A 27067-nucleotide genomic window follows, 5' to 3' on the forward strand; every position below is an offset into this window, starting at 1 on the left:
TGTACTGTGTGTACTGTGTGTGTACTGTGTGTGTGTACTGTGTGTGTACTGTGTGTGTGTGTACTGTGTGTGAGTAGTGTGTGTGTACTGTGTGTGAGTAGGGTGTGTGTACTGTGTGTGTGCACTGTGTGTGTGTACTGTGTGTACTGTGTGTGTGTTCTGTGTGTGTACTGTGTGTGTGTACTGTGTGTGTGTACTGTGTGTGTACTGTGTGTGTGTACTGTGTGTACTGTGTGTGTGTACTGTGTGTGTACTGTGTGTACTGTGTGTGTGTACTGTGTGTGAGTAGTGTGTGTGTACTGTGTGTGAGTAGTGTGTGTGTACTGTGTGTACTGTGTGTGTGTACTGTGTGTGTGTGTACTGTGTGTACTGTGTGTGTGTACTGTGTGTACTGTGTGTGAGTAGTGTGTGTGTACTGTGTGTACTGTGTGTGTGTACTGTGTGTGTGTACTGTGTGTGTACTGTGTGTGTACTGTGTGTACTGTGTGTGTGTACTGTGTGTGTGTACTGTGTGTGTGTGTACTGTGTGTGTGTGCTGTGTGTACTGTGTGTGTGTACTGTGTGTACTGTGTGTGTGTACTGTGTGTACTGTGTGTGTGTGTACTGTGTGTGTGTGTACTGTGTGTGTGTGTACTGTGTGTACTGTGTGTGTGTACTGTGTGTGTGTACTGTGTGTACTGTGTGTGTGTACTGTGTGTGTGTGTACTGTGTGTGTGTGTACTGTGTGTGTGTACTGTGTGTGTGTGTACTGTGTGTACTGTGTGTGTGTACTGTGTGTGTACTGTGTGTGTACTGTGTGTGTGTACTGTGTGTGTGTGTACTGTGTGTGTATACTGTGTGTGTGTACTGTGTGTGTACTGTGTGTGTGTGTACTGTGTGTGTGTACTGTGTGTGTACTGTGTGTGTACTGTGTGTGTGTGTACTGTGTGTGTGTGTACTGTGTGTGTGTGTACTGTGTGTGTGTACTGTGTGTGTGTACTGTGTGTGTGTGTACTGTGTGTGTGGAGTGTGTGTGTACTGTGTGTGTGTGCTGTGTGTGTGTACTGTGTGTACTGTGTGTGTGTACTGTGTGTGTGTACTGTGTGTGTACTGTGTGTGAGTAGTGTGTGTGTGTACTGTGTGTGTGTGCTGTGTGTGTGTACTGTGTGTACTGTGTGTGTGTACTGTGTGTGTGTACTGTGTGTGTGGAGTGTGTGTGTGTACTGTGTGTGTACTGTGTGTGTACTGTGTGTGTACTGTGTGTGAGTAGTGTGTGTGTACTGTGTGTGTGTGTACTGTGTGTGTATACTGTGTGTGTGTACTGTGTGTGTGGAGTGTGTGTGTGTACTGTGTGTGTGTACTGTGTGTACTGTGTGTGTGTACTGTGTGTGTGTACTGTGTGTGAGTAGTGTGTGTGTACTGTGTGTGTGTACTGTGTGTACTGTGTGTGTGTACTGTGTGTGTACTGTGTGTGTGTACTGTGTGTGTGTACTGTGTGTGTGGAGTGTGTGTGTGTACTGTGTGTGTACTGTGTGTGTACTGTGTGTGTGTACTGTGTGTGTGTACTGTGTGTGTACTGTGTGTGTGTACTGTGTGTGTGTACTGTGTGTGTGGAGTGTGTGTGTGTACTGTGTGTGTACTGTGTGTGAGTAGTGTGTGTGTACTGTGTGTGTGTACTGTGTGTGTGTACTGTGTGTACTGTGTGTGAGTAGTGTGTGTGTACTGTGTGTGTGTACTGTGTGTACTGTGTGTGAGTAGGGTGTGTGTACTGTGTGTGTACTGTGTGTGAGTACTGTGTGTGAGTACTGTGTGTGAGTAGTGTGTGTGTACTGTGTGTGAGTAGTGTGTGTGTACTGTGTGTGAGTAGGATGTGTGTACTGTGTGTGTGTACTGTGTGTGTGTACTGTGTGTGAGTAGGGTGTGTGTACTGTGTGTGTGAGTAGGGTGTGTGTACTGTGTGTGTGTACTGTGTGTGTGTACTGTGTGTGTGTACTGTGTGTGTACTGTGTGTGAGTAGTGTGTGTGTACTGTGTGTGAGTAGGGTGTGTGTACTGTGTGTGTACTGTGTGTACTGTGTGTGTGTGTACTGTGTGTGTGTACTGTGTGTGAGTAGGGTGTGTGTACTGTGTGTGTGTACTGTGTGTGTGTACTGTGTGTACTGTGTGTGTGTGTACTGTGTGTACTGTGTGTGTGTGTACTGTGTGTGTGTACTGTGTGTGTGTACTGTGTGTGTGTACTGTGTGTGTGTACTGTGTGTACTGTGTGTGTGTACTGTGTGTGTGTACTGTGTGTGTACTGTGTGTGTGTACTGTGTGTGTGTACTGTGTGTACTGTGTGTGTGTACTGTGTGTGAGTAGTGTGTGTGTACTGTGTGTGTGTGTGTACTGTGTGTACTGTGTGTGTGTGTACTGTGTGTGTGTACTGTGTGTGTGTACTGTGTGTGTACTGTGTGTGAGTAGGGTGTGTGTACTGTGTGTGTGTGTGTACTGTGTGTGTGTACTGTGTGTGTGTACTGTGTGTGTGTGTCTGTGTGTGTGTACTGTGTGTGTGTACTGTGTGTGTGTGTACTGTGTGTGTGTGTCTGTGTGTGTGTACTGTGTGTGTGTACTGTGTGTGTACTGTGTGTGAGTAGGGTGTGTGTACTGTGTGTGTGTGTGTACTGTGTGTGTGTACTGTGTGTGTGTACTGTGTGTGTGTGTCTGTGTGTGTGTACTGTGTGTGTGTACTGTGTGTACTGTGTGTGTGTGTAGTGTGTGTGTACTGTGTGTGTGTACTGTGTGTGTGTACTGTGTGTGTGTACTGTGTGTACTGTGTGTGTGTGTAGTGTGTGTGTGTACTGTGTGTGTGTACTGTGTGTGTGTACTGTGTGTGTGTACTGTGTGTGTGTACTGTGTGTACTGTGTGTGTGTGTACTGTGTGTGTGTACTGTGTGTGTGTACTGTGTGTGTGTACTGTGTGTGTGTACTGTGTGTGTGTGTCTGTGTGTGTGTACTGTGTGTGTGTACTGTGTGTGAGTAGTGTGTGTGTACTGTGTGTGAGTAGTGTGTGTGTACTGTGTGTGAGTAGTGTGTGTGTACTGTGTGTACTGTGTGTGTACTGTGTGTGTGTACTGTGTGTGAGTAGTGTGTGTGTACTGTGTGTGAGTAGGGTGTGTGTGTACTGTGTGTGAGTAGTGTGTGTGTACTGTGTGTGTGTACTGTGTGTGAGTAGTGTGTGTGTACTGTGTGTGAGTAGTGTGTGTGTACTGTGTGTGTGTACTGTGTGTGTGTACTGTGTGTGTGTACTGTGTGTGAGTACTGTGTGTGTGTACTGTGTGTGAGTAGTGTGTGTGTACTGTGTGTGAGTAGTGTGTGTGTACTGTGTGTGAGTAGTGTGTGTGTACTGTGTGTGAGTAGTGTGTGTGTACTGTGTGTACTGTGTGTGTACTGTGTGTGTGTACTGTGTGTGAGTAGTGTGTGTGTACTGTGTGTGAGTAGGGTGTGTGTGTACTGTGTGTGAGTACTGTGTGTGTGTACTGTGTGTGTGTACTGTGTGTGAGTAGTGTGTGTGTACTGTGTGTGAGTAGTGTGTGTGTACTGTGTGTGTGTACTGTGTGTGTGAGTAGGGTGTGTGTACTGTGTGTGTGTACTGTGTGTGAGTAGTGTGTGTGTACTGTGTGTGAGTAGTGTGTGTGTACTGTGTGTGTGTACTGTGTGTGTGAGTAGGGTGTGTGTACTGTGTGTGTGTACTGTGTGTGTACTGTGTGTGAGTAGTGTGTGTGTACTGTGTGTGAGTACTGTGTGTGTGTACTGTGTGTGTGTACTGTGTGTGTGAGTAGGGTGTGTGTACTGTGTGTGTGTACTGTGTGTGAGTACTGTGTGTGTGTACTGTGTGTGAGTAGTGTGTGTGTACTGTGTGTGAGTACTGTGTGTGTGTACTGTGTGTGAGTAGTGTGTGTGTACTGTGTGTGAGTAGGGTGTGTGTACTGTGTGTGTACTGTGTGTGTGTACTGTGTGTGTGTGTACTGTGTGTGAGTAGTGTGTGTGTACTGTGTGTGAGTAGTGTGTGTGTACTGTGTGTGTGTACTGTGTGTGTGAGTAGGGTGTGTGTACTGTGTGTGTGTACTGTGTGTGTGTACTGTGTGTGTGAGTAGGGTGTGTGTACTGTGTGTGTGTACTGTGTGTGTGTACTGTGTGTGTGTACTGTGTGTGAGTAGTGTGTGTGTACTGTGTGTGTGTACTGTGTGTGAGTAGGGTGTGTGTACTGTGTGTGTGTACTGTGTGTGTGTACTGTGTGTGTGTACTGTGTGTGAGTAGTGTGTGTGTGTACTGTGTGTGTGTACTGTGTGTGTGTACTGTGTGTGTGAGTAGTGTGTGTGTACTGTGTGTGTGTACTGTGTGTGTGTACTGTGTGTGAGTAGTGTGTGTGTACTGTGTGTGTGTACTGTGTGTGTGTACTGTGTGTGTGTACTGTGTGTGAGTAGGGTGTGTGAGTAGTGTGTGTACTGTGTGTACTGTGTGTGTGTACTGTGTGTGAGTAGTGTGTGTGAGTAGTGTGTGTGAGTAGTGTGTGTACTGTGTGTACTGTGTGTGTGTACTGTGTGTGAGTAGTGTGTGTGAGTAGTGTGTGTGAGTAGTGTGTGTGTACTGTGTGTGAGTAGTGTGTGTGAGTAGTGTGTGTGAGTAGTGTGTGTACTGTGTGTACTGTGTGTGTGTACTGTGTGTGTGTACTGTGTGTGTACTGTGTGTGAGTAGGGTGTGTGTACTATGTGTGTGCTGTGTGTGTACTGTGTGTGTACTGTGTGTGTGTACTGTGTGTACTGTGTGTGTGTACTGTGTGTGTGTACTGTGTGTGAGTAGTGTGTGTGAGTAGTGTGTGTGAGTAGTGTGTGTGTACTGTGTGTGAGTAGTGTGTGTGAGTAGTGTGTGTGAGTAGTGTGTGTACTGTGTGTACTGTGTGTGTGTACTGTGTGTGTGTACTGTGTGTGTACTGTGTGTGAGTAGGGTGTGTGTACTATGTGTGTGCTGTGTGTGTACTGTGTGTGTACTGTGTGTGTGTAGTGTGTGTGAGTAGTGTGTGTGTACTGTGTGTGAGTAGTGTGTGTGTACTGTGTGTGTGTACTGTGTGTGTGTACTGTGTGTGTGTACTGTGTGTGTGTACTGTGTGTGTGTACTGTGTGTGTGTACTGTGTGTGTACTGTGTGTGAGTAGTGTGTGTGTGTACTGTGTGTGTGTACTGTGTGTGTGTACTGTGTGTGTGTACTGTGTGTGTGTACTGTGTGTGTACTGTGTGTGAGTAGTGTGTGTGTGTACTGTGTGTGTGTACTGTGTGTGTGTACTGTGTGTACTGTGTGTGTGTACTGTGTGTGAGTAGGGTGTGTGTACTGTGTGTGTACTGTGTGTGTGTACTGTGTGTGAGTAGGGTGTGTGTACTGTGTGTGAGTAGTGTGTGTGTACTGTGTGTGAGTAGGGTGTGTGTACTGTGTGTGTACTGTGTGTGTGTAGTGTGTGTGTGAGTGTTGGGTATAGAAGCCGGACCTCTTGAAGAGTCCTGGGCCTGGCACCCCTACCCCCACTATCCTTGTCAGAGCCTGACTCTGTGTGGGGCAGTGGTGAGACCCTGACACCCCTAGCCCCCCTGCCCTTGTCAGAGCCTGACTCTGTGTGGCTCAGTGGTGAGACCCTGACACCCCTAGCCCCCCTGCCCTTGACAGAGCCTGACTCTGTGTGGCTCAGTGGTGAGGCCCTGACACCCCTAGCCCCTCCTGCCCTTGTCAGAGCCTGACTCTGTGTGGCTCAGTGGTGAGACCCTGACACCCCTAGCCCCCCCTGCCCTTGACAGAGCCTGACTCTGTGTGGCTCAGTGGTGAGACCCTGACACCCCTAGCCCCCCCTGCCCTTGACAGAGCCTGACTCTGTGTGGCTCAGTGGTGAGGCCCTGACACCCCTAGCCCCTCCTGCCCTTGTCAGAGCCTGACTCTGTGTGGCTCAGTGGTGAGACTGACACCCCTAGCCGCCCCTGCCCTTGTGAGAGCCTGACTCTGTGTGACTCAGTGGTGAGACACTGACACCCCTAGCCCCCTCCTGCCCTTGTCAGAGCCTGACTCTGTGTGGCTCAGTGGTGAGACACTGAGACACCCCTAGCCCCCTCCTGCCCTTGTCAGAGCCTGACTCTGTGTGGCTCAGTGGTGAGACACTGAGACACCCCTAGCCCCCCCTGCCCTTGTCAGAGCCTGACTCTGTGTGGCTCAGTGGTGAGACCCTGACACCCCTAGCCCCCCTGCCCTTGTCAGAGCCTGACTCTGTGTGAGCCACCTCCTCTGTCAGCCAGGGTCTCTGGGGAGGTCTGGACCGCGTACCCAAAGCAGCTGCATGAGCCACAGTCCTAAACCTCGCCCATTGACCCTCGACATCAGGAGGAGTTGGGAACGATGCCAATCCCAGTCACAAGCCACGACGAAATTCTAATTTTCTTGGGACTCATCTTCTTGGTTCTTTCGGTAAAGTCACGTAGAATGGAAATAATAAAAATAAAACATAATTATGTTTTATTTTTATTATTTTATAACATGTTTTATTGTATTATTTTATTATTTCCATTCTACGTGACTTTACCGAAAGAACCAAGAAGATGAATCCCTGCAGTCACGAAAGCTTTAAATCGAAATTTCTTGGGTCTGTCGCTAGAGTCACTTAGTTTAAAAGAAAATGACGAAACATTTTTTTTTCAACTTCGTAGCTTTTCGTTACTTTTGTTCAATAAAAAAATTAAAAAAGATCATTCGAACCCAGCCACGTGGCTTGACCGACAGACCCAAGGCACCGCGAAAACCTCAATTCGAGGCGAAATTTCTCGCTCGCAAACTTCCCACACCACGCCCTGGCCGTTGACCCTGGCCATTGACTGAGCAACCCAACGTTCCTACCAGCTCCCTCCGCAGGAATGTGTTATTGGTGGGGCTGATGGTAAGGCCCCACCTCTTAGTGGCACGCTCCAGGTTCAGCAGCAGCGTCTCCAACTCCTCCTCTGAGTGAGCAGCCATTACCAAATCTTTGGCATATTTGGAGCATTCCTGGCAGAGATTTCATCCGCACCACCTCTACATAACAATAGGCTCAGTCAACCATTCTACACAACAAAGACTCATATCCTGGCAGCGATTTCATCCGCACCACCTCTACACAACAATAGGCTCAGTCAACCATTCTACACAACAAAGACTCATTTCCTGGCAGCGATTTCATCCGCACCACCTCTACACAACAATAGGCTCAGTCAACCATTCTACACAACAAAGACTCATTTCCTGGCAGCGATTTCAGCCGCATCACCTCTACATAACAATAGGCTCAGTCAACCATTCTACACAACGACTCATTTCCTGGCAGCGATTTCAGCCGCATCACCTCTACATAACAATAGGCTCAGTCAACCACTCTACACAACAAGACTCATTTCCTTGCAGAGATTTCAGCCGCACCACCTCTACATAACAATAGGCTCAGTCAACCATTCTACACAACAAGACTCATTTCCTGGCAGAGATTTCAGCCACACCACCTCTACATAACAATAGGCTCAGTCAACCTTTCTACACAACAAAGACTCATTTCCTGGCAGCGATTTCAGCCACACCACCTCTACATAACAATAGGCTCAGTCAACCATTCTACACAACAAAGACTAATTTCCTAGCAGCGATTTCAGCCACACCACCTCTACATAACAATAGGCTCAGTCAACCATTCTACACAACAAAGACTCATTTCCTGGCAGCGATTTCAGCCACACCACCTCTACATAACAATAGGCTCAGTCAACCATTCTACACAACAAAGACTAATTTCCTAGCAGCGATTTCAGCCACACCACCTCTACATAACAAAAGGCTCAGTCAACCATTCTACACAACAAAGACTCATTTCCTGGCAGAGATTTCATCCGCACCACCTCTACATAACAATAGGCTCAGTCAACCATTCTACATGACAAAGACTCATTTCCTGGCAGCGATTTCATCCGCACCACCTCTACATAACAATAGGCTCAGTCAACCATTCTACACAACACTCATTTCCTGGCAGCGATTTCAGCCGCATCACCTCTACATAACAATAGGCTCAGTCAACCATTCTACACAACAAAGACTCATTTCCTGGCAGCGATTTCAGCCGCATCACCTCTACATAACAATAGGCTCAGTCAACCATTCTACACAACAAAGACTCATTTCCTGGCAGCGATTTCATCCGCACCACCTCTACATAACAATAGGCTCAGTCAACCATTCTACACAACAAAGACTCATTTCCTGGCAGCGATTTCAGCCGCACCACCTCTACATAACAAAAGGCCCAGTCCCTTTTACACGCACCTTTACATCATGCGCACCTAGTTTACACAACAAAGGCTCATTCCTAACAGCGTGTTTCAGCCGCACCGAACCTCACAAAAATAATATCCAGGGCCTACCTTGGCGTCTCCCACCCTCAACCCGTGTATACACAAGGACTGTTTTCTGGAATGTCTCACTTACTTGGTACAGCAATCGTGCTGTGACGGTTCCAACTGAAGACGGGAGCTTGTGTTGCTGCCTCCGAAACGTCGAGATTTTTATTTTACATTTATTAATTTGAATTTTTTACCTACGTGACTTTACCGAAAAAACTAAGAATATACGTGACGTGGTTGACCAATAGGGAGCCGGGGGGGGGGGGGGGGGGGCAGATGGTCTCCACGGGGGGGTGACGCTGCTGATGGTGACGGCAGCAGCAAGGACGTGGGTCCGGCGTCGTCAGCTGGTCCGGCAACTTCGTGGTCCAGCAGATGTCCTTGGTGGGACGCGGAGAGACGGAGCGACTCTCACGGTCGACTATCAGTGACGGAGCGAATCTCACGGAGCGACTATCAGAGACGGAGCGAATCTCACGGTCGACTATCAGAGACGGAGCGAATCTCACGGTCGACTATCAGAGACGGAGCGAATCTCACGGTCGACTATCAGAGACGGAGCGAATCTCACGGTCGACTCTCAGTGACGGAGCGAATCTCACGGTCGACTATCAGAGACGGAGCGAATCTCACGGTCGACTATCAGAGACGGAGCGACTCTCACGGAGCGACTCTCAGTGACGGAGCGAATCTCACGGTCGACTATCAGTGACGGAGCGAATCTCACGGTCGACTATCAGTGACGGAGCGAATCTCACGGTCGACTATCAGTGACGGAGCGAATCTCACGGTCGACTATCAGAGACGGAGCGACTCTCACGGAGCGACTCTCAGTGACGGAGCGAATCTCACGGTCGACTATCAGTGACGGAGCGAATCTCACGGTCGACTATCAGTGACGGAGCGAATCTCACGGTCGACTATCAGAGACGGAGCGAATCTCACGGTCGACTATCAGTGACGGAGCGAATCTCACGGTCGACTATCAGTGACGGAGCGAATCTCACGGTCGACTATCAGAGACGGAGCGACTCTCACGGTCGACTATCAGTGACGGAGCGAATCTCACGGTCGACTATCAGAGACGGAGCGAATCTCACGATCGACTATCAGAGACGGAGCGACTCTCACGGTCGACTATCAGAGACGGAGCGAATCTCACGGTCGACTATCAGTGACGGAGCGACTCTCACGGTCGACTATCAGAGACGGAGCGACTCTCACGGTCGACTATCAGTGACGGAGCGACTCTCACGGTCGACTATCAGAGACGGAGCGAATCTCACGGTCGACTATCAGAGACGGAGCGAATCTCACGGTCGACTATCAGAGACGGAGCGAATCTCACGGTCGACTATCAGTGACGGAGCGACTCTCACGGTCGACTATCAGAGACGGAGCGAATCTCACGATCGACTATCAGAGACGGAGCGACTCTCACGGTCGACTATCAGAGACGGAGCGAATCTCACGGTCGACTATCAGTGACGGAGCGAATCTCACGGTCGACTATCAGAGACGGAGCGACTCTCACGGTCGACTATCAGTGACGGAGCGAATCTCACGGTCGACTATCAGAGACGGAGCGACTCTCACGGTCGACTATCAGTGACGGAGCGAATCTCACGGTCGACTATCAGAGACGGAGCGAATCTCACGGTCGACTATCAGTGACGGAGCGAATCTCACGGAGCGACTATCAGAGACGGAGCGAATCTCACGGTCGACTATCAGAGACGGAGCGAATCTCACGGTCGACTATCAGAGACGGAGCGAATCTCACGGTCGACTATCAGTGACGGAGCGAATCTCACGGTCGACTATCAGTGACGGAGCGACTCTCACGGTCGACTATCACAGACGGAGCAAATCTCATGGTCGACTATCAGTGACGGAGCGAATCTCACGGTCGACTATCACAGACGGAGCGACTCTCACGGTCGACTATCAGTGACGGAGCGAATCTCACGGAGCGACTATCAGTGACGGAGCGAATCTCACGGTCGACTATCAGAGACGGAGCGACTCTCACGGAGCGACTATCAGAGACGGAGCGACTCTCACGGTCGACTATCAGAGACGGAGCGACTCTCACGGAGCGACTATCAGAGACGGAGCGAATCTCACGGTCGACTATCAGAGACGGAGCGACTCTCACGGAGCGACTATCAGAGACGGAGCGAATCTCACGGTCGACTATCAGAGACGGAGCGACTCTCACGGTCGACTATCAGTGACGGAGCGAATCTCACGGAGCGACTATCAGTGACGGAGCGAATCTCACGGTCGACTATCAGTGACGGAGCGAATCTCACGGTCGACTATCAGTGACGGAGCGAATCTCACGGTCGACTCTCAGTGACGGAGCGAATCTCACGGAGCGACTATCAGTGACGGAGCGAATCTCACGGTCGACTATCAGTGACGGAGCGAATCTCACGGTCGACTATCAGAGACGGAGCGACTCTCACGGAGCGACTATCAGAGACGGAGCGACTCTCACGGAGCGACTATCAGAGACGGAGCGAATCTCACGGAGCGACTATCAGTGACGGAGCGACTCTCACGGAGCGACTATCAGTGACGGAGCGACTCTCACGGAGCGACTATCAGTGACGGAGCGACTCTCACGGTCGACTATCAGTGACGGAGCGACTCTCACGGTCGACTATCAGAGACGGAGCGACTCTCACGGTCGACTATCAGTGACGGAGCGACTCTCACGGAGCGACTATCAGTGACGGAGCGAATCTCACGGTCGACTATCAGTGACGGAGCGAATCTCACGGTCGACTATCAGTGACGGAGCGACTCTCACGGTCGACTATCAGTGACGGAGCGAATCTCACGGTCGACTATCAGTGACGGAGCGACTCTCACGGTCGACTATCAGTGACGGAGCGAATCTCACGGTCGACTATCAGTGAAGGAGCGACTCTCACGGTCGACTATCAGAGACGGAGCGACTCTCACGGTCGACTATCAGTGACGGAGCGAATCTCACGGAGCGACTATCAGTGACGGAGCGAATCTCACGGTCGACTATCACAGACGGAGCGACTCTCACGGTCGACTATCAGTGACGGAGCGAATCTCACGGAGCGACTATCAGTGACGGAGCGAATCTCACGGTCGACTATCAGTGACGGAGCGACTCTCACGGAGCGACTATCAGTGACGGAGCGACTCTCACGGAGCGACTATCAGAGACGGAGCGACTCTCACGGAGCGACTCTCAGTGACGGAGCGAATCTCACGGTCGACTATCAGAGACGGAGCGAATCTCACGGAGCGACTCTCACGGACGACTCTGACGGACGACGACGAGACTGAGCGAGTCTCCGTGTAACACGTTTTTATTGTCACGTCTTCGTGTCGCCAGTTCAATTTTGTTTTTTTACATTTCTCCCCCCACCCCCCGTTCCGTTTCTCTCTCCCCCTCCTCCGTTTGTTTGTCCCCCCCCCCCACACAACGTTTCGCGCTTTTTTTTTCCTTCTTATTCTTCTTAAGGCTACAAAAATGATGTCTACAACATTGTTTCGTGGAGAGGGGAGGGGGGATGGTGGTGGTGATGATGGTGGTGGTGATGATGATGGTGGTGATGATGATGGCGTTGATGGTGGTGATGGTGATGGTGGTGGGCGTGGGGTGGTGGTACCTTCACCCACACATCCACCCACACCACCCCACCCACCCCACCCACACATCATCTCACCTCTCCACCACCACCGCATCCACCCATCCCTGTCCACCCAGAAGTCGCGCGCGTTTCGCTAAACTCCCTCCAACTCGTCACCCCCCCACCACCCACCCAGCACGGCCCCCCTATCAAGTCGACATCCGTAAGAAAGAAACATCCTCAAAGAGTTCGTCAACTCGGCCTGACCCACGCTAACTTTAACCCCTGAACTCCCACACGACCCCCCCACCCACCCACCCCAACATCCCCCCCGCCCCGCCCGCCCCACGACCGAGAAAAATGCATTTTTAAAAACGAGTTTCAGTAGTTTAATAATTATTAATTATTAATATTAATAACTCGTACGCACATTCCTGCCACGCGAGTGTAGAAGTAGTGTGTGAGTGAGTGACGGCCTCGTTATCATTTTACTGTTTAACTACTCGAGGCGTTTTAATTTATTAGCCCACCCACCCACCCACCCCCCTACCCCCCAAAACCTCAACCTCCTCCTCCTGCTGCCCGCCTCGTCAATTGCGTTGCTTATATTGCTTCATTTGTGTCTCGTATCGTGTATAGAACTGTACACACACAGACACGCACACACACAGACACGCGCGCGCGTAACGCCGGGCGCGCAGATACAACAAGGGGATTAATATGGAGCTGCAAACAAGCAAATCCGTACAACAGAGACGCACTTACAGGGATGGGAGACCACCGCCACCACCACCACCGCCGCCACCACCATCGCCACCACCGCCACCACCATCGCCACCGCCGCCGCCACCGCCACCACCACCATCACCACCACCGCCACCACCGTCAGGGTCAGAGTCTCCACTGAGATTCGGGGAGACCGGGTCTCAGGGTCAGAGTCTTCACTGAGACTCGGGGAGACCGGGTCTCAGGGTCAGAGTCTCCACTGAGACTCGGGGAGACCGGGTCTCAGGGTCAGAGTCTTCACTGAGACTCAGGGAGACCGGGTCTCAGGGTCAGAGTCTCCACTGAAACTCAGGGAGACCGGGTCTCAGGGTCAGAGTCTTCACTGAGACTCAGGGAGACCGGGTCTCAGGGTCAGAGTTTCCACTGAGACTCAGGGAGACCGGGTCTCAGGGTCAGAGTCTCCACTGAGACTCAGGGAGACCGGGTCTCAGGGTCAGAGTCTCCACTGAGACTCGGGGAGACCGGGTCTCAGGGTCAGAGTCTTCACTGAGACTCAGGGAGACCGGGTCTCAGGGTCAGAGTCTCCACTGAAACTCAGGGAGACCGGGTCTCAGGGTCAGAGTCTTCACTGAGACTCAGGGAGACCGGGTCTCAGGATCAGAGTTGACACTGAGACTCAGGGAGACCGGGTCTCAGGGTCAGAGTCTCCACTGAGACTCGGGGAGACCGGGTCTCAGGGTCAGAGTCTTCACTGAGACTCAGGGAGACCGGGTCTCAGGGTCAGAGTTTCCACTGAGACTCAGGGAGACCGGGTCTCAGGGTCAGAGTCTTCACTGAGACTCGGGGAGACCGGGTCTCAGGGTCAGAGTTTCCACTGAGACTCAGGGAGACCGGGTCTCAGGGTCAGGGAGACCGGGTCTCAGGGTCAGTCTCCACTGAGACTCAGGGAGACCGGGTCTCAGGGTCAGGGAGACCGGGTCTCAGGGTCAGAGTCTTCACTGAGACTCAGGGAGACCGGGTCTCAGGGTCAGGGAGACCGGGTCTCAGGGTCAGAGTCTCCACTGAGACTCAGGGAGACCGGGTCTCAGGGTCAGGGAGACCGGGTCTCAGGGTCAGAGTCTTCACTGGGACTCAGGGAGACCGGGTCTCAGGGTCAGGGAGACCGGGTCTCAGGGTCAGAGTCTTCACTGAGACTCGGGGAGACCGGGTCTCAGGGTCAGAGTTTCCACTGAGACTCAGGGAGACCGGGTCTCAGGGTCAGGGAGACTGGGTCTCAGGGTCAGAGTCTCCACTGAGACTCAGGGAGACCGGGTCTCAGGGTCAGGGAGACCGGGTCTCAGGGTCAGAGTTTCCACTGAGACTCAGGGAGACCGGGTCTCAGGGTCAGGGAGACCGGGTCTCAGGGTCAGAGTCTTCACTGAGACTCAGGGAGACCGTGTCTCAGGGTCAGAGTCTTCACTGAGACTCAGGGAGACCGGGTCTCAGGCTCAGAGTCTTCACTGAGACTCAGGGAGACCGGGTCTCAGGCTCAGAGTCTTCACTGAGACTCAGGGAGACCGGGTCTCAGGGTCCGAGTTTTCGGTGTGAATCGGGGAGAGCAAATTTTCAGATCTCCACCATCACCACCAAAATCACCATCACCACCATCACAATCACCACCACCATCATCACCACCACCACCATCACAATCACCACCACCATCACAATCACCACCACCATCACAATCATGGTTGGTGGTGGGTCATGGTGAGTCAAGGTGGTTGGTGGTGGTTTGTATAAATGATTATTCTGCACCGGTGGTGGTGGCGGTTGTTGTTGCTTTGGTGGTGGCGGCGGTTGTTGTTGTTGCTACGGTACTGGTGGTTGTTGTTGCTACGGTAGTGGTGGTGGCGGTTGTTGTTGTTGCCGTGACGGTAGTGGCGGTTGTTGTTGTTGCTACGGTACTGGTGGTTGTTGTTGCTACGGTAGTGGTGGTGGCGGTTGTTGTTGCGGTTGTTGTTGTTGCTACGGTAGTGGTGGTGACGGTTGTTGTTGTTGTTGCCGTGACGTAGTGGCGGTTGTTGTTGTTGCTACGGTAGTGGTGGTGACGGTTGTTGTTGCCGTGACGTAGTGGCGGTTGTTGTTGTTGTTACGGTAGTGGTGGTGGCGGTTGTTGTTGTTGCCGTGGCGGTTGTTGTTGTTGCTTTGGTGGTGGTGGCGGTTGTTGTTGTTGTTGCTACGGTAGTAGTGGTGGTGGCGATTGTTGTTGCCGTGGCGACGGTGTCATAGCGACGCCAAAAAAACACGACGACGACGACGACACCATCTTGGTGTCCACCAGCACCACGATGACGTCACGACGATGACGTCACAACGACGACGTCACAACGATGACGTCACAACGACGTCACAACGACGTCACAATGAGAACGCGGCGGCGACGACGACGGAGGGAGGGGGGTGAGGGGGGTGCATGGACGACCGCAACAACAACAACGACGACAACGACGCGAGTGAGTGGGTGGGTGGTGATTTAAAACAACAACAACAACGACAACAACAACAACAACAACAACGCGAGTGGGTGGGTGGGTGAGTGGTGATTTAAAACAACAACAACAACGACCCCAGTCCCCCCCCTCTCAACCCCCATCAAAAGCAAACAGCGGCACCACCACAACCACCACCACCACCGCCACCACCACCACCGCCACCACCACCACAACAACCACAGCAACCACCACCACAACAACCACAGCAACCACCACAACAACAACCACGGCTCGTGAGATGTCGACTACCTCGCCTGGTCCACAGGAGGTCGTGGGTTCGACCCCCCGCCCTGACGCTGCTGCTGCTGCTGCTGCTGTGTCTGCTGTGTCTGCTGCAGCTACTGCTGCTGCTGATGTATCTGCTGTGTCTGCTGCAGCTACTGCTGCTGCTGATGTATCTGCTGTGTCTGCTGCTGCTGCTGTGTCTGCTGCTGCAGCTACTGCTGCTGCTGATGTATCTGCTGTCTGCTGCTGCAGCTGTGTCTGCTGCTGCAGCTGTGTCTGCTGCTGCAGCTACTGCTGCTGCTGATGTATCTGCTGTGTCTGCTGCTGCAGCTGTGTCTGCTGCTGCTGCAGCTACTGCTGCTGCTGATGTATCTGCTGTGTCTGCTGCTGCAGCTGTGTCTGCTGCTGCAGCTGTGTCTGCTGCTGCAGCTGTGTCTGCTGCTGCAGCTACTGCTGCTGCTGATGTATCTGCTGTGTCTGCTGCTGCTGCTGTGTCTGCTGCTGCTGCAGCTACTGCTGCTGCTGATGTATCTGCTGCTGCTGCTGTGTGCTGCTGTGTCTGCTGCTGTGTCTGCTGTGTCTGCTGTGTCTGCTGCTGCTGCTGTGTCTGCTGCTGCAGCTACTGCTGCTGCTGCTGCTGCTGTGTCTGCTGCTGCTGCTGTGTGCGGCTGTGTCTGCTGCTGCAGCTGTGTCTGCTGTGTCTGCTGCTGTGTCTGCTGTGTCTGCTGCTGCTGATGTGTCTGCTGCAGCTGTATCTGCTACTGCTGCTGCTGTGTCTGCTGCTGCAGCTGTGTCTGCTGTGTCTGCTGCTGCAGCTGTGTCTGCTGCTGCAGCTGTGTCTGCTGCTGCAGCTGTGTCTGCTGTGTCTGCTGCTGCAGCTGTGTCTACTGCTGCAGCTGTGTCTGCTGTGTCTGCTGTGTCTGCTGCTGCAGCTGTCTGCTGCTGCTGTGTCTGCTGCTGCTGTGTCTGCTGCTGCTGCTGTGTCTGCTGCTGTGTGCTGCTGTGTCTGCTGCTGCAGCTGTGTCTGCTGTGTCTGCTGCTGTGTCTGCTGTGTCTGCTGCTGCTGATGTGTCTGCTGCAGCTGTATCTGCTACTGCTGCTGCTGTGTCTGCTGCTGCAGCTGTGCCTGCTGTGTCTGCTGCTGCAGCTGTGTCTGCTGCTGCAGCTGTGTCTGCTGCTGCAGCTGTGTCTGCTGTGTCTGCTGCTGCAGCTGTGTCTACTGCTGCAGCTGTGTCTGCTGTGTCTGCTGCTGCAGCTGTCTGCTGCTGCTGTGTCTGCTGCTGCTGCTGTGTCTGCTGCTGCTGCTGTGTCTGCTGCTGTGTGCTGCTGTGTCTGCTGCTGCAGCTGTGTCTGCTGTGTCTGCTGCTGCTGTGTCTGCTGCTGCAGCTGTGTCTGCTGCTGCAGCTGTCTGCTGTGTCTGCTGCTGCAGCTGTGTCTGCTGTCTGCTGCTGCTGTGTCTGCTGCTGCTGCTGTGTCTGCTGCAGCTGTGTCTGCTGTGTCTGCTGCTGCTGTGTCTGCTGCTGTGTCTGCTGCAGCTGTGTCTGCTACTGTGTCTGCTACTGCTGCTGCTGCATCTGTTGTGTCTGCTGCTGCTGCTGTCTGCTACTGCTGCTGCTGTGTCTGCTGCTGTGTCTGCTGCTGCTGTGTCTGCTGCAGCTGCTGCGTCTGCTGCATCTGCTGTCTGCTGCTGTGTCTGCTGCTGCTGTGTCTGCAGCTGCTGCTGTGTCTGCTGCTGTGTCTGCTACTGCTGCAGCTGCGTCTGCTGCTGCTGTGTCTGCTGCTGCAGCTGCTGCGTCTGCTGCATCTGCTGTCTGCTGCTGCTGCTGCTGTGTCTGCTGCTGCTACTGTGTCTGCAGCTGCTGTGTCTGCTGCTGCTGCTGTGTCTGCTGCTGCTGTGTCTGCTGCTGCTGTGTCTGCTACTGCTGCTGCTGCTGTGTCTGCTGCTGCTGTGTCTGCTGCTGCAGCTGCTGCGTCTGCTGCATCTGCTGCGTCTGCTGCTGCTGTGTCTGCTGCATCTGCTGTGTCTGCTGCTGCTGCGTCTGCTGTGTCTGCTGCTGTGTCTGCTGCTGTGTCTGCTGCTGTGTCTGCTGCTGTGTCTGCTGTTGTGTCTGCTGTTGTCTGCTGTGTCTGCTGCTGTCTGCTGCTGCTGTGTCTGCTGTGTCTGCTGTGTCTGCTGCTGATGATGATGGTGGTGCTAATGATGGTGGTGATGATGATGGTGGTCGTGATGATGATGGTGGTGGCGATGATGATGGTGATGATGGTGGTGATGGTGGTGGCGGTGCAAGCGATGACGATGATGATGACGATGTTGATGATGACGATGTTGATGATGACGATGATGTTGATGATGACGATGATGTTGATGATGATGGCGATGATGACGATGATGTTGATGATGATGGCGATGTTAATGACAATGATGATGAGACGATGTTGATGACAATGATGATGATGACGATGTTGATGATGGTGACGATGTTGATGATGATGACGATGTTGATTAACGATGTTGATGACAATGCTGATTACGATGTTGATGTTGACGCTGCTGCTGCTGGTGTAGTTGCTAGCCGGGTGGCTGGTGATGGTGGTGATGATGACGATGTTGATGACGATGATGATGACGATGTTGATGACGATGATGATGACGATGATGATGACGATGATGATGACGATGATGATGACGATGATGATGACGATGTTGATGACGATGATGATGACGATGTTGATGACGATGATGATGACGATGTTGATGACGATGATGATGACGATGTTGATGACGATGATGATGACGATGTTGATGACGATGTTGATGATGACGACGACGACGATGTTGATGATGACGATGATGACGATGTTGATGATGACGATGATGACGATGTTGATGATGACGATGACGACGATGTTGATGACGATGATGACGATGTTGATGATGACGATGATGACGACGATGTTGATGATGACGATGTTGTTGACGATGTTGATGACGATGTTGATGATGTTGATGATGACGATGTTGATGATGACGATGACGACGACGATGTTGATGTTGACGATGTTGATGATGACGACGACGATGACGTTGATGTTGACGACGCTGCTGCTGGTGTAGTTGCTAGCCGGCTCGCTGGTGCTAGGACAGCGCCGCTAAACCAGCGGCTCGACTGGGGACCTCCATCATCTCCCTTTGGTAGAAAAATAAAAATAGCTTCTTGTTGAAAATAGAGTTCGTGTGTTCAGTCGTGGAGCCACAGCGATGATGATGGTACTAACGATGATGATGCTTGTGTTGATGGTGCTACCGATGGTAGCGATGATGATGATGGTACTAACGATGATGATGATGCTTGTGTTGATGGTGCTACCGATGGTAGCGATGATGATGATGGTACTAACGATGATGATGATGCTTGTGTTGATGGTGTTACCTGGTAGCAATGATGATGATGGTACTAACGATGATGATGCTTGTGTTGATGGTGTTACCGATGGTAGCAATGATGATGATGGTACTAACGATGATGATGCTTGTGTTGATGGTGCTACCGATGGTAGCGATGATGATGATGGTACTAACGATGATGATGATGCTTGTGTTGATGGTGCTACCGATGGTAGCGATGATGATGATGGTACTAACGATGATGATGATGCTTGTGTTGATGGTGCTACCGATGGTAGCGATGATGATGGTACTAACGATGATGATGATGCTTGTGTTGATGGTGCTACCGATGGTAGCGATGATGATGATGGTACTAACGATGATGATGATGATGCTTGTGTTGATGGTGCTACCGATGGTAGCGATGATGATGATGGTACTAACGATGATGATGATGCTTGTGTTGATGGTGTTACCGATGGTAGCGATGATGATGGTACTAACGATGATGATGATGCTTGTGTTGATGGTGCTACCGATGGTAGCGATGATGATGGTACTAACGATGATGATGATGCTTGTGTTGATGGTGCTACCGATGGTAGCGATGATGATGATGGTACTAACGATGATGATGATGCTTGTGTTGATGGTGTTACCGATGGTAGCGATGATGATGATGGTACTAACGATGATGATGATGCTTGTGTTGATGGTGTTACCGATGGTAGCGATGATGATGATGGTACTAACGATGATGATGATGCTTGTGTTGATGGTGCTACCGATGGTAGCGATGATGATGATGGTACTAACGATGATGATGATGCTTGTGTTGATGGTGCTACCGATGGTAGCGATGATGATGATGATGATGATGGTACTAACGATGATGATGCTTGTGTTGATGGTGCTACCGATGGTAGCGATGATGATGGTACTAACGATGATGATGATGCTTGTGTTGATGGTGCTACCGATGGTAGCGATGATGATGATGGTACTAACGATGATGATGCTTGTGTTGATGGTGCTACCGATGGTAGCGATGATGATGATGGTACTAACGATGATGATGATGCTTGTGTTGATGGTGCTACCGATGGTAGCGATGATGATGGTACTAACGATGATGATGATGCTTGTGTTGATGGTGCTACCGATGGTAGCGATGATGATGGTACTAACGATGATGATGATGCTTGTGTTGATGGTGTTACCGATGGTAGCGATGATGATGATGGTACTAACGATGATGATGATGCTTGTGTTGATGGTGCTACCGATGGTAGCGATGATGATGATGGTACTAACGATGATGATGATGCTTGTGTTGATGGTGTTACCGATGGTAGCGATGATGATGATGATGGTACTAACGATGATGATGATGATGCTTGTGTTGATGGTGTTACCGATGGTAGCGATGATGATGATGATGGTACTAACGATGATGATGATGCTTGTGTTGATGGTGTTACCGATGGTAGCGATGATGATGATGGTACTAACGATGATGATGATGCTTGTGTTGATGGTGCTACCGATGGTAGCGATGATGATGATGGTACTAACGATGATGATGATGATGCTTGTGTTGATGGTGCTACCGATGGTAGCGATGATGATGATGGTACTAACGATGATGATGATGATGCTTGTGTTGATGGTGCTACCGATGGTAGCGATGATGATGATGGTACTAACGATGATGATGATGATGCTTGTGTTGATGGTGTTACTGATGGTAGCGATGATGATGATGGTACTAACGATGATGATGATGCTTGTGTTGATGGTGCTACCGATGGTAGCGATGATGATGATGGTACTAACGATGATGATGATGATGCTTGTGTTGATGGTGCTACCGATGGTAGCGATGATGATGATGGTACTAACGATGATGATGATGCTTGTGTTGATGGTGCTACCGATGGTAGCGATGATGATGATGGTACTAACGATGATGATGATGATGCTTGTGTTGATGGTGCTACCGATGGTAGCGATGATGATGATGGTACTAACGATGATGATGATGCTTGTGTTGATGGTGCTACCGATGGTAGCGATGATGATGATGGTACTAACGATGATGATGATGATGCTTGTGTTGATGGTGCTACCGATGATAGCGATGATGATGATGCTAACGATAATGACGATGTTGGTGCTAACGATGATGACGATGATGATGTTGTTGGTGCTAACGATGCTAACGATGCTAACGATGAGAGCGATGATGATGGTGCTAACGATGATGATGATGGAGATGATGATGGTGCTAACGATGCTAACGATGATGATGATGCTGGAGATGATGATGGTGCTAACGATGATGATGATGGAGATGATGATGGTGCTAACGATGCTAATGATGATGATGATGCTGGAGATGATGATGATGGTGCTAACGATGATGACGATGATGATGATGCTAACGATGATGCTGGAGATGATGATGATGGTGCTAACGATGATGATGATGCTAACGATGATGATGATGCTAACGATGATGATGATGCTGGAGATGATGATGATGGTGCTAACGATGATGATGATGCTAACGATGATGATGATGCTGGAGATGATGATGATGGTGCTAACGATGATGCTGGAGATGATGATGATGGTGCTAACGATGCTAACGATGATGATGATGCTGGAGATGATGATGATGGTGCTAACGATGGTGACGATTGTGCCGGTGCTGCTGGTGTTGAGACAAAGACAGAGACCCATGGACTCACACAGAGACCCGTAGACTCACACAGAGACCCATAGACTCACACAGAGACCCATAGACTCACACAGAGACCCATAGACTCACATAGAGACCCACAGACTCACACAGAGACCCACAGACTCACACAGAGACCCGTAGACTCACACAGAGACCCATAGACTCACACAGAGACCCACAGAGACCCATAGACTCACAGAGAGACCCATAGACTCACAGAGACCTATAGACTCACAGAGACCCATAGACTCACACAGAGACCCACATAGAGACCCATAGACTCACACAGAGACCTATAGACTCACAGAGACCTATAGACTCACACAGAGACCCATAGACTCACAGAGACCCACAGACTCACACAGAGACCCATAGACTCACACAGAGACCCATAGACTCACACAGAGACCCATAGACTCACAGAGACCCATTGACTCGCATAGAGACCCATAGACTCACACAGAGACCCATAGACTCACATAGAGACCCATAGACTCACACAGAGACCCATAGACTCACACAGAGACCCATAGACTCACATAGAGACCCATGGACTCACACAGAGACCCACAGACTCACCCACAGACTCACCCAGAGACCCACAGACTCACCCATAGATTCACCCAGGGACTCACCCAGAGACTCACCCAGAGACCCACCCAGAGACCAACAGACTCACCCAGAGACCCACAGACTCACCCATAGACTCACCCAGAGACCAACAGACTCACCCAGAGACCCACAGACTCACCCATAGATTCACCCAGAGACCCACAGACTCACCCATAGATTCACCCATAGACTCACCCAGAGACCCACAGACTCACCCAGAGACCCACAGACTCACCCAGAGACCCACAGACTCACCCATAGACTCACCCAGAGACCAACAGACTCACCCAGAGACCCACAGACTCACCCATAGATTCACCCAGAGACCCACAGACTCACCCATAGATTCACCCATAGACTCACCCAGATACCCACAGACTCACCCAGATACCCACAGACTCACCCAGAGACCCACAGACTCACCCATAGACTCACCCAGAGACCAACAGACTCACCCAGAGACCCACAGACTCACCCATAGATTCACCCAGAGACCCACAGACTCACCCATAGATTCACCCATAGACTCACCCAGAGACCCACAGACTCACCCAGATACCCACAGACTCACCCAGATACCCACAGACTCACCCCGCCCCAAGCTCACACCGACCCACCCTCACACCACCTCCAGACCACGTGACCAGTTTAGTCTTCATTTTGTGAGGGGTTCTGCCCTAAAGGTCTGGGCACGCATTTTAAGAGCTCCCAAGAAATGTGAGGAACTAATAAGCCATTTAAAGTGCGTGCGTGTATGCATGTGCGTGCACGTGTGCGCGTGTGCATGTGCGTGTGTGCATGTGCGCGCGTGTGTGTGTGTGCGTGTGTGTGCACGTGTATGCATGTGTGCGTGTGTGCATGTGCGCGCGTGTGTGCGTGTGTGTGTGCACGTGTATGCGTGCGTGTGTGTATGCATGTGCGTGTGTGTGTGCGTGTATGTGTGCGTATGTGTGCGTGTGTGTGTATGCATGTGCGTGTATGTGTGCATGTGTGTGCGTGTGTGTGCGTGTGTGATTCTTAACTTGTACCAGCTGTGTGGTGAGTAAAGGCCACGGGGTGAACTCTGCTGCTACGCAATTCGCTGCCTTGCACGGACGCTGTGGTGACGTAGACTCGGGGCAGGGCGGCTTAACCCAGCGGTCGATATCATCACCATCATCATCATCACCATCACGACTAGCATCACCATCGCCACCACCACCATCATCACCATCACGACTAGCATCACCATCGCCACCACCACCATCATCATCATCATGACTAGCATCACCATCGCCACCACCATATCACTACTATCACCACCACTATCAACACCACCACTATCACCACCATCATCATCGCCATCATTATAGTGTGGGTGGTGTAGGTGTGGTGTGGGTGGGTGGTGTAGGTGTGGTGTGGGTGGGTGGGAGAGTGTGTGGGTGAGTGTGAGTGGGTGAGTGTGTGAGTGGGTGGGTGAGTGTGTGAGTGGGTGGGTTGGTGGGTGAGCGTGTAGGTGAGTGGGTGAGTGTGTGAGTGGGTGAGTGTGGGTGGGTGAGTGTGTGGGTGGGTGTGTGGGTGGGTGAGTGAATGAGTGGGTGTGTGGGCGAGTGAGTGTGTGAGTGTGTGGGTGAGTGGGTTGGTGGGTGGGTGAATGAGTGGGTGAGTGTGTGGGTGAGTGTGTGAGTGTGTGGGTGAGTGAGTGACACGGGCTAGAGAAGAGACAGAGCTGATGTGGTACAGGAGGACGTGGAGCTGAGTGGACTTGCCGATGACCGATACCAGCGGTGTCAACATCGGCCTCTGTAGAGGAGGCTCGTGATGGACGCTACTGGGGCTGGTGCCAGGCTAGGTGCACCACGAGGCTACTGGGCAGCTGGAGTCAGTCGCCCTCCAGCTCACAACAACGAGCGGAGCGTCGGGTGGCTAAAGCGCGAGTTGGTACAGCTGCTGTGGGTCTGTCCCGTGACCTCCTGCACCCAGCCTGGCACAATAGGGCTACCTAGCCTGGCACAGTGGGGTGGTGGTTGGTCTGAGATGAGCATTGACCAGAGCCTCGGTCTGAACACAGTGGGGGTCACACAAGCCTCTCGCCAACTAGAAACACAAGCCCAGGAAAAATTGGGTCACGGAACCTCCCTTCTGTCTGCGATGAGCATTGACCACAGCCTCTGTGTGAGCCACCACCACCGTCACCACCACCACCACTGTTACCACCACCACCGCCACTGTTACCACCGCCACCGCCACCACCACCACGTCGACCCCACAGCGAGTGGCGAGTGAGCGTCTAAACCACGCGCACAATCTCCTAACCGCTTTGTTAAAACGCCTCACGCGAGAAATAATCTACAGCGACGACGACGACGTCAACATATTAACTACAATTGTTTACGCTACCTAAGTTAGAACAACAACAACGACAGGAATGACAATAAACAACGTGGAACGTGGAAACACGCGGGGGAAGGGGACACGTTTTGAGAGGACTGGCACACACACACTTACACACCTTACACACCTACACACACACTCACACACACCTTACACACACTTACACACACGAACACACTCACACACACCTTACACACACGCACCTCACACACACACGCACCTCACACACACACATCTTACACACTCACACACGCTTACACTCACACACACGCTTACACTACACACACACACTTACACACCTCACACACACTTACACCACACACACCTTACACATACACACCTTACACACACCAACAACAACCGCCATTCGCCACTAAGTGGCGGTGACGTCACCACGACGCTTGTGCCAGGCCAAGTGCACCTTGAGGCCACGTGAAGTGTCGAACGCCCGCTGGCAGGAGGTCACGGGGCAGACCCAGCAGGTGCCACGGGTCGACTGACCGAGATGACCGAGATGACTGGCCGATGCACCACTGTGCCCCCTACTGTGCCAACTTGTTGTGCTTTAGCCACCCGGCGCTCCGCTCGTTGTTGTGAGCGTCGCTCCTCCGCCCTCCGTTGTTGTTGGAGGGCGACTGCCTCCAACTGCCCAGTAGCAGCGTCCTTCACGAGCCTCCTCCTCCACAGAGGCCGATCTTGACACCGCTGGTACCAGTCATCAGCAAATACACTCAGCACCACATCACTCCATCTCTTCTCTAGCCCGTGCCGCGCCCGTTTAGCCCCCTCGATTCGGCCAAACAAAAGCTGTTTAGGCATGCGGTGGCTGGGCATGCGGGCTACATGGCCCAGCCAACGCAGCCTTGCCTGCCAGAGGAGCTCACCGATGGGACTTTGCCCAGATCTTTCGAGGATTTGTGAGCTCCTAACACAATCCAGCCTGGTTAAACCCAGGATGGATCGTAGGCAGGCCAGCCTAAATGTTTCTAACCGGCGAAGATGTTCCATTAGGGGGTTCCACGTTTCGCAAGCGTAGAGAAGGGAGGGAATGACTGTGGCCGAGAAGACCCGAAGCTTCGTGCGGAGCGACAGACCAGGTAGCTTCCACACAGCGTTACGCAAACGATGAAAAGATATTGCCGCTCGATTCAGAGCGAGACCTCTGCTGTTAAACCGGAGCCGGTCGTAAGCACACTGCCCAGGTATGGAAAACTCTCCACTCTCTCCACACACACACACTTACACACACACATCTTACACACACTTACACCTTACACACACATACATATATACACACACCTTACACACACCATACACACGCACCATACACACACCTTACACACACCTTACACACACCTTACACACACCTTACACACACACACCATACACACATACACATACACCTTACACACACCTTACACACACACCCCTTACCCAGTGAGTGGGTGGGTGAATGAGTGCGGGCGCGTGGGTGTGTGAATGAATGAGTGGGTGAGCGTGCAAGTGGTTGGGCGAGTGAGTGTGCAAGTGGGTGGGCGGGTGAGTGTGTGAGTGTGCGAGTGGGTGTGCGTGCAAGTGGGTGGGTGAGTGTGTGAGTGTGCGAGTGGGTGTGCGTGCAAGTGGGTGGGTGGGTGAGTGTGCAAGTGGGTGGGTGGGTGGGTGAGTGTGCAAGTGGGTGGGTGAGTGTGTGAGTGTGTGGGTGAGTGTGCGAGTGAGTGTGCGAGTGGGTGTGTGGGCGAGTGTGTGAGTGTGCGAGTGGGTGAGCGTGCAAGTGGGTGAGTGAGTGTGCGAGTGTGCGAGTGAGTGTGCGAGTGAGTGTGCGAGTGGGTGAGTGTGCGAGTGGGTGAGTGTGCAAGTGGGTGGGCGAGTGTGTGAGTGTGTGGGTGAGTGTGCGAGTGAGTGTGCGAGTGGGTGTGTGGGCGAGTGTGTGGGCGAGTGTGTGGGTGAGTGTGCGAGTGAGTGTGCGAGTGGGTGAGTGTGCGAGTGGGTGGGCGAGTAAGTGTACAAATCAGCAAGGAAATGAAAGCCCTTTAACGGAAATGATCGTGACCCGGGTTCTGATCGCAAACTGGGTCTAATGGAGGCAGGGTGGGTGAGTGGGTGGGTGAGTGGGTGGGTGAGTGGGTGGGTGAGTGGGTGAGTGGGTGGGTGAGTGGGTGAGTGGGTGGGTGAGTGGGTGGGTGAGTGGGTGAGTGGGTGGGTGAGTGGGTGAGTGAGTGAGTGGGTGGGTGAGTGGGTGGGTGGGTGGGTGAGTGGGTGGGTGAGTGGGTGGGTGAGTGGGTGGGTGAGTGGGTGGGTGAGTGGGTGGGTGAGTGGGTGGGTGAGTGGGTGGGTGGGTGAGTGGGTGGGTGGGTGGGTGAGTGGGTGGGTGATTGGGTGAGTGAGTGAGTGAGTGGGTGGGTGAGTGGGTGGGTGGGTGAGTGGGTGGGTGAGTGGG

At 52.0% G+C, this 27067-nt stretch overlaps 1 protein-coding gene across 1 annotated transcript in view; it reads right to left on the reverse strand.

The window, feature by feature from the left end:
- Window positions 1–26806, reverse strand: part of LOC144952992 (uncharacterized) — a 35626-nt gene extending 8820 nt beyond the window's left edge. Inside the window, exons 1-2 of the mRNA XM_078883475.1 lie at window positions 25961–26806; window positions 20349–25929 (exon numbers count right to left, since the gene is read on the reverse strand). Coding sequence (XP_078739601.1) covers window positions 20349–21644 — 1296 coding nt within the window. The 5' untranslated portion in view covers window positions 21645–25929; window positions 25961–26806. The remainder of the gene's footprint in view (window positions 1–20348; window positions 25930–25960) is intronic.
- Window positions 26807–27067: the final 261 nt, after the last annotated feature.

The sequence above is a fragment of the Lampetra fluviatilis genome, chromosome 71, assembly GCF_964198595.1.
Source record: "Lampetra fluviatilis chromosome 71, kcLamFluv1.1, whole genome shotgun sequence".
Lineage (NCBI taxonomy): Eukaryota > Metazoa > Chordata > Hyperoartia > Petromyzontiformes > Petromyzontidae > Lampetra > Lampetra fluviatilis.